The following is an 18,093-nucleotide window of genomic DNA, read 5'->3' on the forward strand; positions in this document are numbered from 1 at the left end:
CAAAAACGACAATGCCACTTTTAGCCCATACACTATTATTCTGGAGAGCTAGACAAAGCTAAAAAATAGTAGCAAAGAAGCCAAACAAACAAAAAACCAAAGTCTGTATTGTTCTACATATGCACGTCCCCCTTCACCTTTACAGCCCAGGGTAGGTTTCTTTTAGTGTCTCTAGGGGAAGCACATTCTTCAGCCATTTCTTTAGTTATCTATGCACAGAAGCAGCATCTGCCCTATTCAGTGATTGGCATCGCCCTCCACAGAGCTGCAAAAAGGTACAGGTTGTTTATGTTCACCTACATATTCTTCTGTTCTGGCACCAAAGTTACCCATGCCACTCCAACATAGGAGTTAAAAGGCTAAAAAAAAAGACACCGATAAAGTTTCAGAGTGGAGTACAGACACAACGTGCCTGGATGACATGCAGTGTCTGAGGGCAGGGCGGACTAGGAAACCAAAGTACTGCTGAAGGAACCATGAGACAGTCGGGCTCATATAAAGCAAGGCTACAGACCCTCTACAGGTAGAGTAAGCCATAGTTCTGCAGCTTCACAAAGCAAGGTATGATGTTCCAATTACTCAAAGGTCGAATCATGCAAGAAACCAGTCAAATCATAGCACAATTTATTTAAGTGAAGAACTTAGTGGTGGTTATCCACTAAAAGGTTGAAAAATGTGTGGCAATGATTTTTTGCAGTTCCGTCAGATATTTTACTGTGCACACACTGTCACAAACATTGGTGTATGCAGCCTCACGGTGGAAGTGGCAGCAGTGGACCTCACAAGCGGCTTAACCGTACGAGGAAGCTTGTCAGAGGTTTTCAAGGAACATAGCACGTTATTCGCTCTTGACGGTCGCTGCTTGAGTTTTAGTGAACTCTGAGGGCCACATCCTGACGTGGCTCAAAGCTGGGAGCCGATCCGCAACTACCATTCACACATACCTGCGACTAATCTGAATAAACAGAGGTCAAGTTAATATCTATTACTGTAAAGGCTACAGAAAGAATGGACTAGTCAGTTTAAAGCAACAATGCTAGATGACAAAGAGAAAGGCTGTTGTGCCATCCACATTGTCATAGACGCCATACCTGAAGATTACTAGAGCCACCTCCTGAAAAGGGAGAGAATGGCCCCATTTTGGTGTATACGAAGGTGTTCCCAGAGTTTCAAAGTCCTTCATGTTTTACCGAGACCATGCAAAAGCCGGCACGCAGTAGCTGCTGCTGCCAGCCAATAAATAAACAGGATACAGTCGTATTATTCTTGCAATAGCCACTTTTATAAAAATACTGTTTGTAACAATGCATCCAACATACTTCTGTCTTCATGAGACAGGGTCTACACAGAAGGCTACATTCATCACAAAGACTTGTACAGGCTTTCAGTAATTCACAGTGCAGTCAATGCCAAGACCATAGCTTACCGTACAGGCAGCAGATCACGGATCGTGTTAACATCTGCAAGTGTGTATAAGAAACAAAAGCAAACATCTAGAATGTAGTTGCAAAGTGCCTAAACTCTTCAGACTGCTTTCCTGCTTAGTGCAATCATTAGCAACACCGCCAAGTTCTGAGTTTATGTCTGCTGTTTGAACTGGAGATGTGTACCTTCCATGTTAAGAACAATCCATGCTGGACGCGCACGTCTACGACTTGCCACATGAAAACAATTGCGATCTCTAAAAGGCAACTTCACCATATTTCTACCTCCTCAGATTTTCCTGAAATTCTCACAGTATGTTTTCTAGTTCTTTGTGCCAAATTTTGCAGTGAAGTTTTCTTTCATTGCAGAACAAAATGGATTGTAATACAGTCGAACCCGGATAATTCGAAATTTGGTTATATTGAACTCACGGAATGTCCCCCTGAAAATCTCATGTAAAAGTATAGGAAAGCTGCGTTGTATATCAAACTCAATTTCACCGGTTGTTCGATATATCGAACTCGGCACCACGCATTGGACGGTGCGCCTTCCCCAAAGACGATCGCATCACCTTCGGCCATTTGTCGCGTGACGTTTCCAAGGCACGCGCGGAAGGAATGCGCATCTGCGGTAATTGCTGCCGCGCTAGCCTACGACGTTTGCAAACCATGAGCGTGAAGGAACGAGAGGGAACCAATGCAGCTGTGGTGTTCGGCAGAGAGGGGAAAAACGCGATGGAGCCAAGCGTAAGCGTGTGCCCATTCTGCCGAGCTTTACCTCCCCTTCCTCGCTTTCCCGGTCCTCGCATGTGCAGACAAGCCAGCTCGGCCCGTGGCAGACACTTTCTCCAGTTTGTGTTCTGAACGCTCTGCACGCGGCGGCTGACAATTTTTTTTGCGAGAGTCGTTCAATTTTGCCGTCATGCTGAACATGCAAATTTTTTTTTTTTTTTCGGGAGCCGATCATCCTTGTCGAGCTAAACGTGTGGCGAGCGTATGCTATGACAGCTGCTGACATTAAAGGCAGCAATTTTTTTTTTTTTTCGAGAGTCTGCCATTTCGTCGTGCTGAACGTGCGACGCAGTGGCTGTGGATGTTAAAAAGCAGCATTTTTTTTCTTTCTTTTGCGAGAGTCGTCCTTGTGTACTGAACGTGTGGAGCAGTGTAGGCCATGGCGGCTACGGATGTTAAGAAGCGGCAGGGTCTTTTTTTTCTTTTTTTGCCAGTCGTCCATTTTTGCATTTATGAATCAACGAAAGCACGCGGTCAGCTGCGATCATGACACCGGCTTTTAGAATTTTTTAAAATTTTTTTCGAAGTTGCCTCAGGGCATAAAAGGAATGTTATGATGGATGAAGGGTGTGGTCAAATAAATGAAAAAATGGCTGAGGCTTAGCTTGGTTAAGCCTGGTCAGATGCGAAGCATATTGATTGCTAAACTCTGCTTTCCATGGTTACACTTGGCTAAACTTTTCTTTCCTCGGTTACACGTGCTTTTACACGGTTTAAACTTGGAATGCACAATGTTTTCCCATCGCATAAAACTAGGTAATAGCATGACTCGTTCATCTCTAATCTAACTGTGTTACCGACACGCACAACGAACATGTCGTCCCCCAGGCCAACGATACTCGATTGCCACTACGCGAATATGTACGCAAAGCAAAAGCTCTTAGAACACCGACGTGCACGGCGTGCAACCGCAGCCGACTGCGCTAGCCGGTCCCCCGTCTCTCCTCTGTCGTGACGTCAGCGTATCACTTGGTGTGACGTCACCATACCACGTGGTCCGCACGGCGTGCAAACGCAGCAGACGGCGTGAGCTGCACCCCCGTCTCTCCTCTGTCGTGACGTCAGCGTATCACGTGGTGTGACGTAGCATTCCACATTCTTTGCACGGCGTGTAACCGTCACGAAGGGCTGTGGTTTACCTCTAGCAATATGTTTCGCATAAAAAGGTTGGCTGATGCAATGAAATCGAGGAGTGAACGATGATGCGGTCCCAGTGTCCAAACAGCATATGACTGCGGATTATGGGGGGAGAGGCCAGCTGCCACCAGGTGCCGGATCCGCGTTGGCTTCAATGCTGGACAATCCCACAGTAGGTGATGGATGTCAGCTTCTATATTTCTAGACTTGCAGATGGGGCACCCAGAGTGTGGATATAAATACCGAAATTGTGGCCACTTTCGGATCACTGCTGGTGTTAGGGCCACCCCAACTCTAATCCTCCGAAGCGCCACCTCCTCTGCACGGGTTAGACCACAAGGTAGGCTTACCGTACACGAAAGTATAAGAGCACGTGTACGGCGCCGGAGGTGCTACTTTCTTGTTAAAAGCAGGGTGGCATTGTCCAATTTTATGAGGTTTGGCGATGTCGAGGTTGAGTTTGAAAGGCGGGTCGCAGAATCTACTTGACTTTGAGCACTGTCACGCGGGGTCCATTCAATACGAATTGGATTTGGTATGCGAGCCGCTAGACTGTATATGTTCTGGCAGGGTTCCGGGCTACTACTAACGCGTCTAAGTAGCTTTGTCACCTGGAGGGCATCTGTACGTATGATAATACGGGCCGCGGGAAGCATGGGAATGGCGGTCACAGAGCGAAGCGCCTCTTGCACTGCAAGCAGTTCCGCACAAAAGAAGATGGAGGTTCCGGTATTTTAGAATTGTTCACTTCAAACGGAATTTGCAGTTATCACGCCTTCCAATGATTTTGTGGCTCCTGCCATGGTAGGGAGCGAATTTGGCAGAATGCCCGTGATTGCTTGATTGCACAAACCCAGTTTGATTAATCACGCTGCGCTTGGGGCTGGCGTAGCCCACTGCCACAAAATCATTGGAAAGCGTGATAGCTGCAAATGCCATTTGAAGTCAACAATGCTAAAAGCTGGTGTCATGATCGCAGCTCACCGTGTGCTTTCGTTGATTCATAGATGCAAGAATGGACAAATTTCACAAAAAAAAAAAAAAAAAAAGAATCCGCTGCTTTTTAACGTCTGCAGCCCCCATAACTTACGCTATGCAGCATGCTCAGCATGACGACAAGGAAGGATGACTCTTGCAAAAACAGAAAAAAAAAAATACATCTGCCGCCTCTTAACGTCTGCAGCCACCACAGCTTACGCACGTTCAGCATGATGACATGAGACACGCTTCGTATGACAGCCGCCGCACGCAGAGGGTTCACAACACACACTGCAGAAAGTGTCCGAAGTTCAGTGTGCCATGGGCTGGCTTAGGCATGCGCAGTGTGTGCTGCTGTGAACGAGGACCGGGAAAGAGAGAGGAAGAAGAGAGAAAACTTGGCAGAAGAATGGGCACACCCTTGCGCTTCGCTCTATTGCTTTTTTCCCCTCTCCCGTTGCCAAACTGGTTCCCTCTAGTTCCTTCATGCACATTGCTTGCAAACTTCACGAGCTGGCGTGCGAGAAACTCACCACAGATGCACGCACCTTTGGGGAAAGAGCGGAGCGCTGCCCTAGACCAGCGGTCGTCGAACTGTTTTCTCTCACTCTTTCCGCGAGTAGCTTGAAAACGTCATGCGGCAAATGGCCGAAGGTGATGCGATCGTCTTTGGGGAAGCCGCACCATCCAGTGCATGGTGTGGAGTTCGATATATTGAACGGCTGGCGAAATTGGAGTTTGGTATGCGACGTAGCTTTCTTATACTTTTACATGGTATTATCAAGGGGATATTTCATAAGTTCGATATAACCAAAATTCGAATTATCCGGGTTCAATATATCCGGGTTCGATTATATCCTTAGTGTCTGAGGTTGATGTGTTGAGATGACATAGGTTAGTCAAAGGCTAGGGGTCACATGGTTCTTGCTGTTTAGAGTTAACATTTCGAAAATTTTCTTCTATATTGAAGGCAAGGGAGTCAAAAGATGCATTTTGGTTATCAACTCAACATATTCAAAAAACTACCTCTTGATGGAAAATTTCTCAGCGTTTCTGTTAAGGAAACATGTCTGAGGACATGTCCACTTGGAATTGGCCCGACGAGTCGAGAGTGGTAGTATTGTCACTGAACTCTTGTGGAGTGGACCGTGGCTTTCCAGCAAGCAGCTTTTCTGCATGCCGAACCAAGACATGTTGAGTCAGCTGGTACCTGCGAATGGGTATAACCCCAACTGAGATCAGAGGCTGAGAAACAGGTCCAATGTCACAAATTGTGTCACTGTATAAATTTCCACTGTAAGAAATACAGTGCAATTTAATACGATCCTGCTTAGTACATTCTTTTTTTTCTTTCCCAACTGGAGATGCATTTTAGTACAGCTATACAACCATATTTCAACCATATTTCCAAGTGGGTGTGGATGATAGATAGTGCAAATGTTTGGAAAACTTGCATGGTTTCTAATTTTGCACCAAGAGGTGGTGAAAAACATTCCAGCAGGAGGTGATATAGTAGCAGCAGTGACAGACTACTCACGGCCGATTGCTGACATTTCGTGTGATCTTGATAGATACAGAGTTTGCTTGCATAATGCACAACTTGCATTGAAAACATACTTTTGTTATTGAGAATAAAATTTTTATTGTTATAGCGTGTCCCTCAGCATCGCGCCGCTGTCTGTAGCACTGAACTCGACAACATGTCAAAAAGCTGCGATTTGGCGTGTTAGTCATTTGATGAGATCTCTGAGTGCGACACCAATGATACTCTTCTCGAAGTTGGCAAAGCACTAAGTTTTAGCTGCTCTTCACGCTTTGTCACTGGTATGGAGCCAAGTGATGAAACTGCAACTGCTTTCTGAGTTTTATGAAAGCTTGCTTTTGGACGTTAAGAAACGCAATGTGGAGCACAAAGTGGCAGATTATTTCTAAGTGCCATAAATATAAGTAAGTTCAGTGCCAGGTATGTATTTCATATGCGATATGTTGGACACTTTTGTATAATGCACTTTTTAGATAATAGATTTGAAACAATGTCAAAACCATGGGTTTTCTGGTGCTACGGCTTTGCCACATTAATATTTTCGGCAATTACTTTCTTTTTTTTTTTGGATTCCGTCATTTCATAAATTGACCTCATAATTATTTTGGGATATTTCTCCATTTCTCGAAATTAGAATTACCACTAGCCTTCACATTTTTTTAGTTGCCAGTAATGTCTCGATTCTTGGATTTAATTTGCCAATACTAAGCTACTCTGAATGCCCTTATTACAGGCTGCATACTGATATTGTGTCTAACCTAGCAGTACACATTACTGTACACTTCATGTTTGTTTTGTTTTTTAGAGCGCACCTCTTTGGCACCCGTTCCTGGGTTTCACGGCGGCGGCGGCATCGTCCGCCTCGTAACCAGTTCAACCACCTTTCAGTCCCCCAGTTCGAGCCGGTGCTTCGGCAACCGGAGCCTCGTAGGAAGAGGGGGGGGGGGGAGTACACTCAGCGGCGAACGATGGGGGCAGGATCGCGTGCAGCAACCGGACAACACAAGGAAGGGGGGGGGGCGAGGGGGGGTCGCCGGAAGCAGCGACCTGACGGACCTGACGCCGCTAGCGGCTGCGTAGAACACAGTCATGCAGGAAGAGGGAGAGGGGCTACCCCCTTCTTCATGCGTGGCGGCGAGGGTGCTGTGCGGTCGCTGAAACGCCGCTGCTCGCTATCAGCGAATCATGGTGCGTGCATCCCGCTCTCACTCGCTTGACGCGCTAGCGGCGTCAGCGGCATCAGTCAGTCGCTGCTATCTGTTTGTCGTGCAACGTTCCTATGAACCCACGCGCTGCGTCCCGCAACCTCAATTGCTCTCTTCATTTATCAGACCACAAAGCTTCTTTCATGACAGCCAAGAACTGTTAGCGGAGTGTTTCTTGAAGGTATACATGTGAAAAATTTTTAAAAAGTTGTCTGTAATTGTACATACGTGTCTTGCTCGAAAGCTTTGCCCCAATTTATCGAAAAGGTGAAACAGCTGATGTGCTGCGCTCAAATTTTGCATTAGGAAGTAAAATAATCGTGGGCAATTTTTTGTTTAGAGTGTGGAATATGTAAAGTTTTGTTTCAGTAGCAAAGACCATACACTGTATTTAAATAAAAGAAAAAAAGCAGCAGCATTTATCTGTTATACTTTTCTTAATAGTTCTGGATACTAGTTACTCGATATTAGAAGCCATTTCTTCTTCACATCCATATTCAATTCATATTTGGAAATTTGCATATCTCTGCATCCCTTATTAAAAATATCTTACATAGCATGAAATAAAGCATGAACTACCAAATATCAAAGCACTAGTTTGACATATTCATTTCTTGTAATACCATGAGCGAAACATGCTGCGGTTACTCGAGTCAGTAAATGAATATTTTTCTTTGAGAAAAATCAGTAAATTTACTCGCAATGCAGGATGGTACCAGTATCCAGTATGCAAAATGAGCTTTCTATTTCCAATTCAACCCGTTCCTCACTCTTATATTCAAACTATTCGAACCTTCTATGCAGTCAGAAATAGCAAACTGTCGGTTCATTGGCCCACTGCGGTGGCTCAGTGCTCAGCTACTGACTGTAATACTTGGGTTCAAGCCTGACTGCGGCATATGTGTTTATATGAAGGTGAAATGCAAAAGGCATCCTCCGTGTGCTGTGAGATGTCAGTGCATGTTAGCTTTTCATTATGATTCATCTTTCTTCTCTCACTCCAACCTTCCTCCCTTCCCTTTCGCTATGCTGCACGCATCGACTGAGATGCAAGGCAGATACCAGAGCCTTTCCTTTGCTCTAAAACAAAATTCTGCTCATCGAAACTCGCAGTGAGGCGTTGTAAGGTCTCCAAATCAGGGATGGAAGCAGGCTCAAGAATTTTGGAGCAGTTAAGAGAATAAAACCAGAGCTTTAGAGCACTCCAATTATGTTTTGGAGCCTATTTCTAGGATCAAGCGCTTTCATTAACAGCAATTTTGCTTTCTGACATACATACAAAAACCCCCTTTTGATTACTGTTTATTCCACCTTCAATGCTTTGCTGAATACGTGCGCATCGCTGACAATACATGACAAGCAGTTAAAGCATGCATGGATCATTAAAGTAACACAATTGACCTGTGGAACAATTTGGAAAAGACTAGCAGCACACCAAATGTTTGCTTCTACACATTTCTACAATGAGAATGTTGGGAGATGTTGGTAAACAGACGCTTTACAGAGTAGCAGGCGGACTGCAGATATAAATACATAAACATGCAATCATTACGTGAGGTAGGCCAGCATAGTATGTACTGTACCTAAAAATGCAAATATTTATTGCAAATAAATTAGGGACAGCTTAAACAAAACACCTTTCAAGACTTCCTAAAAGGAGCTCTCTTGAGGTGAAGCCCTACCCAAGCAATTTCTTTCACCTTTGCTACCGCACAACTATAGGAACATTTTCAGCTTGGTCAATGTCAAAGGACTACCCCTGAGCAGCTGGTGGAGGCTACCAACCTGCGCTGGAAGCTCTGTGGACACAAGTCACACCGGTAGGGGCGCTCCTTGGTGTGTCGGAGCTGGTGCCGGCGGATGGCGCTCTCGAAGCGGCTCACAAAGGGGCAGTATGGGCACTGCACCAACCGTTGCCGCTTGCGAACAGTCGACTGCATGGCTGGCCGGACAGACAGCTCTGCGCACAGCGAGCACACAGGTGAGGACAAGCTTTCGCACACATACGCACTGGGCGATGGGAAGGAGGAAAGCAAGAGCGGAACACACGGAACTGTACTTCGCTGCAAATAAATAAGCCAGAGTCACTACACATAGTACCGAAGCCTACAGAGTTTCTCAAATCACCTACAGGAAGTAGGCATGCTGTAGTGAGGTAGAGGACTTGGGCAGGAGATGAGCATTTAAGCATAAAAGGAACTCTTCTTCAGACAAACCTTTCAGAATGTGGTGGTTTCCATATGAAGCCAACATTCATTTCCGTTATATTTATTCAAAGGTAAGAAACGCACAACTAAAAAGATTCAATCTGTACACACAGGGCAGCGATCTGGCTCAGCTTAGATTCCACATCAGAATAAATGTTTTCAGCACACATTTGCCAAGCCAAATATAATGTGGCCATTTTTTGACATTCCATCAGTGGATGAAGTTCTCTTTAGGAACATACATAGACGGCGGTGACCCTTTAATGCATTTACTTAAGAAGCTCCATCATGAAGAAGAGCTGGCATCTGGCATACTGCCACTTCCACTTTGCCACCTGCCACCCATGGCAGGAAAAAAGGCTGGAAGGCAGCTGCCACAGGAGCAACCCAAACATGAAGATGGCCAAGAATGTCTCAGGAAAATGTAAAAAATAAAATAAAAGCAATCACAAGATTTAATGCACCATTCTTCACATAATGATAAGGCCCCTTGTAATTTTGACGTCTATTCAGGCTCTCTCAAAGCTGCTTGGAGTGCTCAAGGGGTGCACCAGAGTGTGCACTGGTGACATTTCTAACTGTCTTCTAGGCTTGTCACCGTTTTTGGAGACATGAGATGTAAAGAACAATCTATACGAAAATGCAAGCACAGTAAAACACTGTTTCAAACCCTTGTCCACATGTGCATGACTCCCAACACACTCTGCAAAACATGTCGACCGTTCTGGATAGTTGTATGGAGCCCTGTACATACAAAGCAAGACACATTTCACTCAGATTTTACAAACAAGAGACACTTGCATGTGCTCTCCCAGCACACTACAGCAAGTTCTGTGCCCTTCACTGCCTGTTTCCAAGCAACAAGCACAGTTCTGCAGAAAGCATCATTATGAATGAGTAGCCATGTAGGTGATCTGTGTGACCTTGGCCACTAAATGTTTTCTTTACATCTGACAGCAGCAAAACAGCTTTGCATGAGGTTGTCATGCAAAGTGCGAAATCGGAAAATGCGCAAAAACCAATGTAACATCAATAAAAATTGTTGGAGTCATCTGCCCAATCTAGTTTTTGCCAAAAGCTTCAAAAACACACTTGAAATTGCAACACTAAAGGGAGTTCTCTTAAAGTGCAAATCACCAGATAGCATTAGCAATGAAGCAAGTGACAGCGGACGCTGCTGCAATAACAGCAGCAGACTATATGAAGCATTACAAGCGTTAGACTCAGTAATATGTTGACTGTACAATAAAAAGAGACCAGACATCAAAAAGGTAAAGGGCGATGTGAAGCTATGTAGTGGTAAATAATTCTGCACTGTGATCTATAAAAATTTTCTACTGCAATAAAGAAAACTTTAATGATAAGCTATTATATGCTGCAGAGATGTATAATGTAGAATGCATTTCAGGAGTCAACCTATACACTAGTGAAGAGCACAGATGACACAAAAGTATATGCAATGCCTGGCAGCTTGTTATAAAGCATACAAAGTGAGGAAAAAACAGCAAGAACAAATACCTATGGAAGAGTTCACAGAACAAAGCTATTTCAACCAACGACAAGGGAATACACGCTGCAAGTTCTAAGCAATTTAGGTCATAACGTTTTGACAATGGCTAAATTATGTTCACTTGAAACCATGCTTGCAGCACATAGTGGAATAGACTGCTGCCATTCACTTGTTTTTGTTTAAGCATATTAGAGGCTTTTATCTTTTAAGAGCAGTTGTAGCTAAAATTCAGAGGCTTTACAACACACTTCAGTACCATGTGCGTTTTTGCATGTTTATATTTGCAGCTAAGGCACAAACTTTTTCTCATCCTAAGCAGGTTTTCCAAGCGCATGAACAGTACTATACACTGCCTTTCGGTACCTTTGCTTCCTGTATGCAGTTAAAATGAACTAGTTATTTGTGGTTACATGCCTCATCAATCATCTCCCCTGTTCGTTGCTGCATAAAACTCTATACCAATATACACTACTTCTCAAAATGTATACAGGGTACAAGTGCAGCTTTTGCAACCTGGAGTCAACACACACTTTTGTGAAACGATGGCACAGTTGATACGACAAGATAATGAAACAATGCAACATTCTGTCTTATATATATTAAACATTTTCAAATGGTGCTGCCAACGAAATGGTTGAAACACTTCTAAAGAAATGTTCTTGTGGACAGTGAGTGTAAACAGCTGTCTATTACAGCTGTATGAAAACAAACACTCAAGAGGCATTGCGTCTTACGTACTGACTGCAGCATGGCAAGGCCAAGAACTGCAATCGATATATACCTTTGTCATGGCACTTGCCTTTCCTTTAGCATAAAAGCAAAAAACTGCTTCCACATCTCTACATGCCTGCCACAGTGAAACTAAATATTATGCATGACACAATGTACACTAGCAGCACGCGACACATTGTCAAAACACCTGCAAGCTTCTCTTAACCTTCCGAGCAGGCTTTGTCTTGACTCTGCATCATGAAGCGTATGTTGGCGACAGGGTCCTGGAAGGGGAGAAAAATTAGATTATCTAAGGGGTATAACACCACGCTTCATCTTACTGTACAGGCCAGCCCCGCAAAAAAAGAATCGTCAGGATGCATCCTACACCATTTACTGTACAGGCCAGCCCCGCAAAAAAAGAATCGTCAGGATGCATCCTACACCATTTACAACAGCCAAGAACCATGCTCAGTGAATTCCAAGCCGAACACAGAAGCAAGAACTTTCAAACTATGGAAATCGGTTTATTTGTTGACCCAACTCCTCCCTTCTTTCCCTTAAACGTGAACGCGCTGCACTCCATGTTTTGAAGAGAAAGAAAGTGATCAGTTGACCACACTGCTTGCTTAAATATTAGAGCCTATCAATGTAAAAAACGCTAACTAAACGTCTAACCAGAAGGACCTTACTGAGTTGAGGCTCCAGAAAGTGGTCAAAATGGCTGCCACCATCAAACCCACGATTCTATGCAGGTGCCTTGTGCAACATGGAACAAGTGGGCTTAACGTCATGACGAAGAACCAAAAAATTCATGATCAGTGTTTCCCAGCAGTTTCGTTTTACAGCTTCGTGCAACCAGTACTTTGGCATGCAGTAACATACAGTAGCAGTAGCAGTAACAGCAGACCCGCCAACCTGATGCGATAAAGAATCGGGTAGATTTCTTGCCACACAAAAGTGGGGGGGCAGGTGACATTTATCAGGAGATTTAAGGCAGTGGTCGTACAACTGGGAAGTTCAGTAAAAAACCTGGAGTCTCTCGGGCAGGTATGTAATGGCATCTGAATATCAGCTTTTGACAGTGCATGTGATCAGTCGCTATACTAAAGAAAGCGTTGCAATTATCTTGAATTCTGTGGTTTGGAGTCAGGCTTTCAACATACTCTTTCTTGCTCACGCTTGAAGTTTTAGTGATAGGTCCAGAAATTATTCTCAGCACCCAATCATCCCTAAAAGCAGCTTTTGTTGGCAGTCATCAGGAAAACCTTTCTCCTAACTACTGGTCAGGAGACAAATATTTCGGCTCCCAATACAAACGGACTATAAAAGTGCACAAGACGTTTGCAAGATCAGTTTTATGGGACCAGTATTAATGCCAAATTCCATTGCAATCTGAAGAACCACCACACCTATTAGTTACAACTGCACCTTCCAATCTGTTTTAAGTGGCAAACACCATGACAGGTGTGTTTGTTTATTCATGATTAACCTCAAGGCCAGGGGCATTTCAGAGGGGAAAGGCTCTCTGCCACTCCTCTGTTGATAGTTGCAGACCATAGAGCACTGCTCATATACAACCCCCATGAGCCCAAGGACGCTTTGTACATCAGGTTTCGACACTGGTTTCAATCATTGAATGATGGCTGTTAAGAGTGACGGATGAGTTTTTGGCCACATGAGGCCTACGCTGCTTTGCTCATTTTTAATTCTAAATAACTCTTATCCAAGCCTGTACAAGAGCTAGGAGAAAAGAAAAAAAAAACAATGCAGAGAATGTATTGCAGTTTTTTCATAACTCACAGAGCCTCAACTCTTATAAATAATTAAGATGGCGTAGATGAGTTCCTTGCCTATACTAGAGCATACTATTGTCATGAGCACTATTAGAAGCAAAAACGTCCCGATACCTAGTGGAATTCAACACTGAGCTGAATACATGATGCCTGTGATACACCACTAGAAGCTGCCCATTTATACAGCTTTCCTTAATAAATATCATCTAATTTTATTTTAAAACAGTGCAACAAGACACAGACTGGTAGAATGAGACATGCACGCACATTGCACTGGTCAATGTGTATGTGTCTCACATCTTTCTGTGCTTTGTAGTGCCGTTTTAAAATAATGTTCAAACAACTCCAACAAGCCCTTCTACATCAGCAAAGTACTCCAGCAACAGGAGTACGGCATCAGAAAAGTTACCGAGTCAGCTGGTACCTCATAAAGAGCATCATGAAACAAAGGGACTCAGTATGGACTCTGCTTCTCCCGATGCAGAAGCATTCCCCTGATTTCTGTGATGCTAAAACACGATAGTCACAAATATATTTTACAAACCCAGCCTGATGGCAAAACCTAGCAGAATAAACTTACAATGACACGCTTGAGGAAGAGAACATACTGCGTATCACTGAAAATGCTAGCCTGATTGCATGACTGACCGACCTGACAAAACATGTACTAACATACTCAAACCGACTGAAGTCTCTCTTTCATACATACATGCGTGCAAATACAAACAAGAGCTTGTTCAAAGTGTTGTGCTCATGAGGAAGCTTAAAAAGTCATGTGTAACACTGACGCTGTGACACTCCAAGGTTCACCTAAAGGACTAGTAATTAATACCAATTGTGACGGGCAAGCTGAAAAAAAAATTAAATTAAATAAGCACTTAATCATGTTCAACCCGAGCATGACATTAGGTATTCTTGGCTCTTATTTGATTCTGCTCGATTACCATTGAAATTCATCGATGGCGGTGCATTTGCATAGACCTCAGAATGGCCATTGACTTCACGGGCATTGAGATCGCCCTGTCACAAGAGTATTACAACATAATAGTATGATGCTACTTGCCTATCTTATATTCAATAACGAAAGATCTTATATTCAATAACGAAAGAAGAGACGCCTGTATCAACCACAAAAACTACAAAAAAACAATAGGCATTCTGTAGCACAAGGATTGCACCATTTGTTGCCAGGGAGCATCATTTGTACATTGACGTCATCTCTCATTATAAATGACATTTTCATTAGCAACATAAACATAGCAATCGTAGTTTTGCTCCGAAAACCACTATGCTTTTGCTAAGTTATTAAAAATATAACCCACTTCATTCCGTCTCAATCAAAACGGTATCATAAAATTTGCTACCACATCTCCTCCAAGTATAAAATTTCACAGAAATAAGCCTGCAGCTTAAACAACAATGACACTTAAAGCATTGTTCAATATGCATGCCCCAATTTGCATGAGAAAACAAGCATCGCGTAGTATTTGCGGTCAGGACAAGACTTTGTATTTCATTACATGAGCAGTGGCACTTGTTAGTCCCTTAGGGAAATAGCAAGGAAAGCAATGTGCATACATACAAATATGCATGCTTCTAAGTTCATAGCACAGAAACTGCAGGCAAAGAATTACAGAATACAAGATCACAAATGAATGCATGCGCTGATCACAAACACAGAAGCTAGATGTAGACAAATGCATACATGCACACATGTGCATTGCCTTTCTTTGTTGAAGCAGCCCCTGTATAACAACTATGCCAAGCTGTTGCCCAAATAAAGCTTCCTAAAGAGCCCCTTCAGCCGGCCATCCAAACACCCACAGCCGGCCACCTGCAGCTACACAGCCTTCCCCAAACCAGACACACCCCTGTTACTTGGGCAGGGTTAATCGCGGTTGCCAGAAACCATGGTTAGCCAATGGTTAGAAACATTATATAGCAGATCAAGCAGTGGTCAAAGTGCAGCCCACGTGATTGTCAGTGAACAAATGGTTTAGTTTAGTTTATGAGGTTTATAACGTCCCAGAGCAACTCGGGCTATGCCAGAGGGCCCAATAGAGGGCCTTTGAAATTTTGGCTACCTGGGGTTCTTTAACGTGCACTGACATTGTACAGCACGTGGGAGCTTTGCTTTTTGCCTCCATCGAAAAACACTTGCCACAGTTGGGACTCGATCCCGCATCCTTGGGTACAGCTGTCGAGCGACCTAACCGCAACTGTGGCACAGCGTTGGGCCCATACAGTGAACGTATTGGCAAGTGCATTTTTAAAGGCATGGGGCATTGTGACCAAATACTCCATGTTTATCCCTCTCTTAGTCTGCATAAGGCAGGGTCTAGCACTCAATTTCTCCCTCCAAGCATTTCCCGACAGAGAAGTCAAGCCATCGGAAAGATCCCCACAGATGACATCACGGGACACCAAGGAGGCCCTACGCGGCCACACAACAATATTGGGCAAACTGGCAAAAGAATTAGAGCAGCCCAGGTGAAAATTAGAACCCGTCAAATTCTTTGTGGTGCAAAGCATCAAATTTAGCTCCATTTTGGGTTACCTTACAGCCCTGTCAAAAACGGCAAATTACATTTTAGCCCACTCTGTACGGCTTCTCGGCCACCCCATGAAGAAAAACAAGAGTTATTTGATAGCAGCGGGATGAGTTAGCACTGCTTCAAGTTTGGCGCATGCAAGTTTCTGCCTGCATGCTACCAGCTCTGTTTACTTCGTTTTACACTTTATCTATTTTATTTATTCACTCCCCAGGGCCTTGAGGCGTTACACAAGAGGTGGGCCCAAGGTTTGAACAAAAACGAAATGATCACTATATGGACAGCGGTACCGATTTATCGGGCGCAAGCATGAATCGGTATGCACCAGCAGACAAGCTGCATGTAGTTTCGAAAGCTGCTGGACCGCTAGAAAGGGAACACATCAGGGAGCGAAATGAAGGTATACGTCGTTCAGGGGAAACAACAATGCACTGCTTGGGCACCAATTATCACGCAGCCCTTCAAGAAAATATTGCCCCTGGTTGCTTGACTACTTGGAAGGAGGTACACTCCACCAAATTCGAGTGTACAACATGACCCACCTCTCTGCATTCAGTGCGCTGCACCTTCTCACAAAGAAAAATGAATGCTTATGACGCTCAAAAGTACGTGTGGAGAAGGAGATAGGTTAAGAAAGAGACAAGACAGCACTTTATTTAGTTATCAATGTTTTCTATACGCTCCCCTAAATGGTGCCCAGAGCTATTTTTGCCCCACATTTTCAAAGCAGGCGTGACATTCAGAGGGCATATTTCACTCACTTTTTCAACCCCATTATTTTCATGCAATGCAGTGAACTTTACCTTAAAAGTGTTCTTTTGCTCTTTCTAATTCAAGAGGTTAAGGAGCAATTCCCAATTGATTTGAATTGAAACCAGTTGATACCCAGTTGAGTTCTAACTGCAATAAGCTGGGAACCATGCTAGGATCAACTGGGAACTGTTCCTTGAACCTTGACACACCTTCCTTGTACTTTCTTTGAACCGGTTAGACCAGCTCGGATTTCCACCTGCTGCAGCAGGTGGAGGATGATGGCTGTGAAGGCGAACTCTGGTTAGCAGCACAGAAAATTGAGCACAGCACGTCCCCATGGGCAAAGCTGAAACACTAAAGTTTGCCACTTTTTTCTGTAGAAATCAGAGCTTGGCGTCGCACAATGAACAGAAGTGGGCCTTAATTGCCTCGTGAATGCTCTATCACACAAAATCGTATTGCAATCAATATGTATCAATACGTATTGCAACAATTACGTCTACAGAAATTAAGAGGCTTGCTCCCGATTCACCAGCTGTGTTTTACTGCATGAAATTAATACTGAGCCAAATAGTAAATGAAGCAGTAGTCACCGAATATCTGCCACACCCAAAGGAGTACTGCACAGAAGCAGCCAGAAGCAGCACGTCGCCGCAAATTAACCACCACACACAAAATAACTCAACAAAAACAGCATCCATTTTTATTAATATATTTAGTGGCATGCCAGATAACAACACAATGATGAATTATGATGCTTTTTCATAAGATCTTATAACAAGCATCTATAGTACCATCTTTTTACCAGTAGCGAAAATCTTATCTCTTAACTAGAATAGCATCTTATATAATAAAAGTGCAACCATCACAAATAGCCCTTTACCTTCCAGCCTCCATGTCTGTGCAGCAATAATTAACAAACCACCTGACTTAGAGCTTAGACCTGTCGCCAACCTATATGTGGCATGAACTCATGATTCCAGAGAAAATGCCCCCACATAAGAAAAAAGGAACATTTTGGCACTCCTCCTGATAAGATTCACTGAATACGAAGGGCACCGCTTCCTTATTTGGCATGCGGAATTTCCACATCTGTCCGATGAAGGAGCAGTTATGGCCAGGGTCGCACCGGAAGTAAATTCTGATCCAGCTCTGGAATGGATAAACAACAGCTTATAACAGTTTAGAATAGCTCAGCTACATACATTTTGGGCAGAATAAAGAAAGCCTCAGAAATGAAGAAAGAAACATCAGTGAAATGCCTACCACTTATATTCTGGCAGTGTATATTGTAGAATACACTGCCAGAATATAGTCATAGAGTGCTAAACTCCTATCTGTTTTTGTAATCCAATCGATAAAAAAAAAGGTAAGAACTACAGTGGAAGCCCAATTATAAGTCCTCCACTCATGCGACGACCCACATTTTACGACGAATTGGCACAGGGCCGGCAAATCACTCGTAGGGATAATGCGTTAAATAGT

At 43.7% G+C, this 18,093-nt stretch overlaps 1 protein-coding gene across 1 annotated transcript; it reads right to left on the minus strand.

The window, feature by feature from the left end:
• Positions 1-2,440: 2,440 nt before the first annotated feature.
• On the minus strand, positions 2,441-11,898 carry LOC146192265 (zinc finger and BTB domain-containing protein 8B-like). Its single transcript, XM_084602420.1, has 2 exons — positions 8,865-11,898; positions 2,441-5,541 (listed from the first exon to the last, which is right to left on the minus strand). Exons 1-2 carry the CDS (start codon positions 9,017-9,019, stop codon positions 5,388-5,390), a joined length of 309 nt encoding a protein of 102 aa, XP_084458546.1. The 5' UTR covers positions 9,020-11,898; the 3' UTR covers positions 2,441-5,387.
• Positions 11,899-18,093: the final 6,195 nt, after the last annotated feature.

This window comes from Amblyomma maculatum, chromosome 4, assembly GCF_055883805.1.
Source record: "Amblyomma maculatum isolate TAMU_Amacu chromosome 4, ASM5588380v1, whole genome shotgun sequence".
NCBI lineage: Eukaryota > Metazoa > Arthropoda > Arachnida > Ixodida > Ixodidae > Amblyomma > Amblyomma maculatum.

Coding starts and splice junctions, on each gene's coding strand:
- LOC146192265 (XM_084602420.1), bottom strand. CDS start 9,019: ATGCAGTCGACTGTTCGCAAGCGGCAACGGTTGGTGCAGTGCCCATAC. Junction 5,542..8,864: donor CCACAGAGCTTCCAGCGCAG/GTTGGTAGCCTC, acceptor ACCCATTCGCAG/GTACCAGCTGACTCAACATG.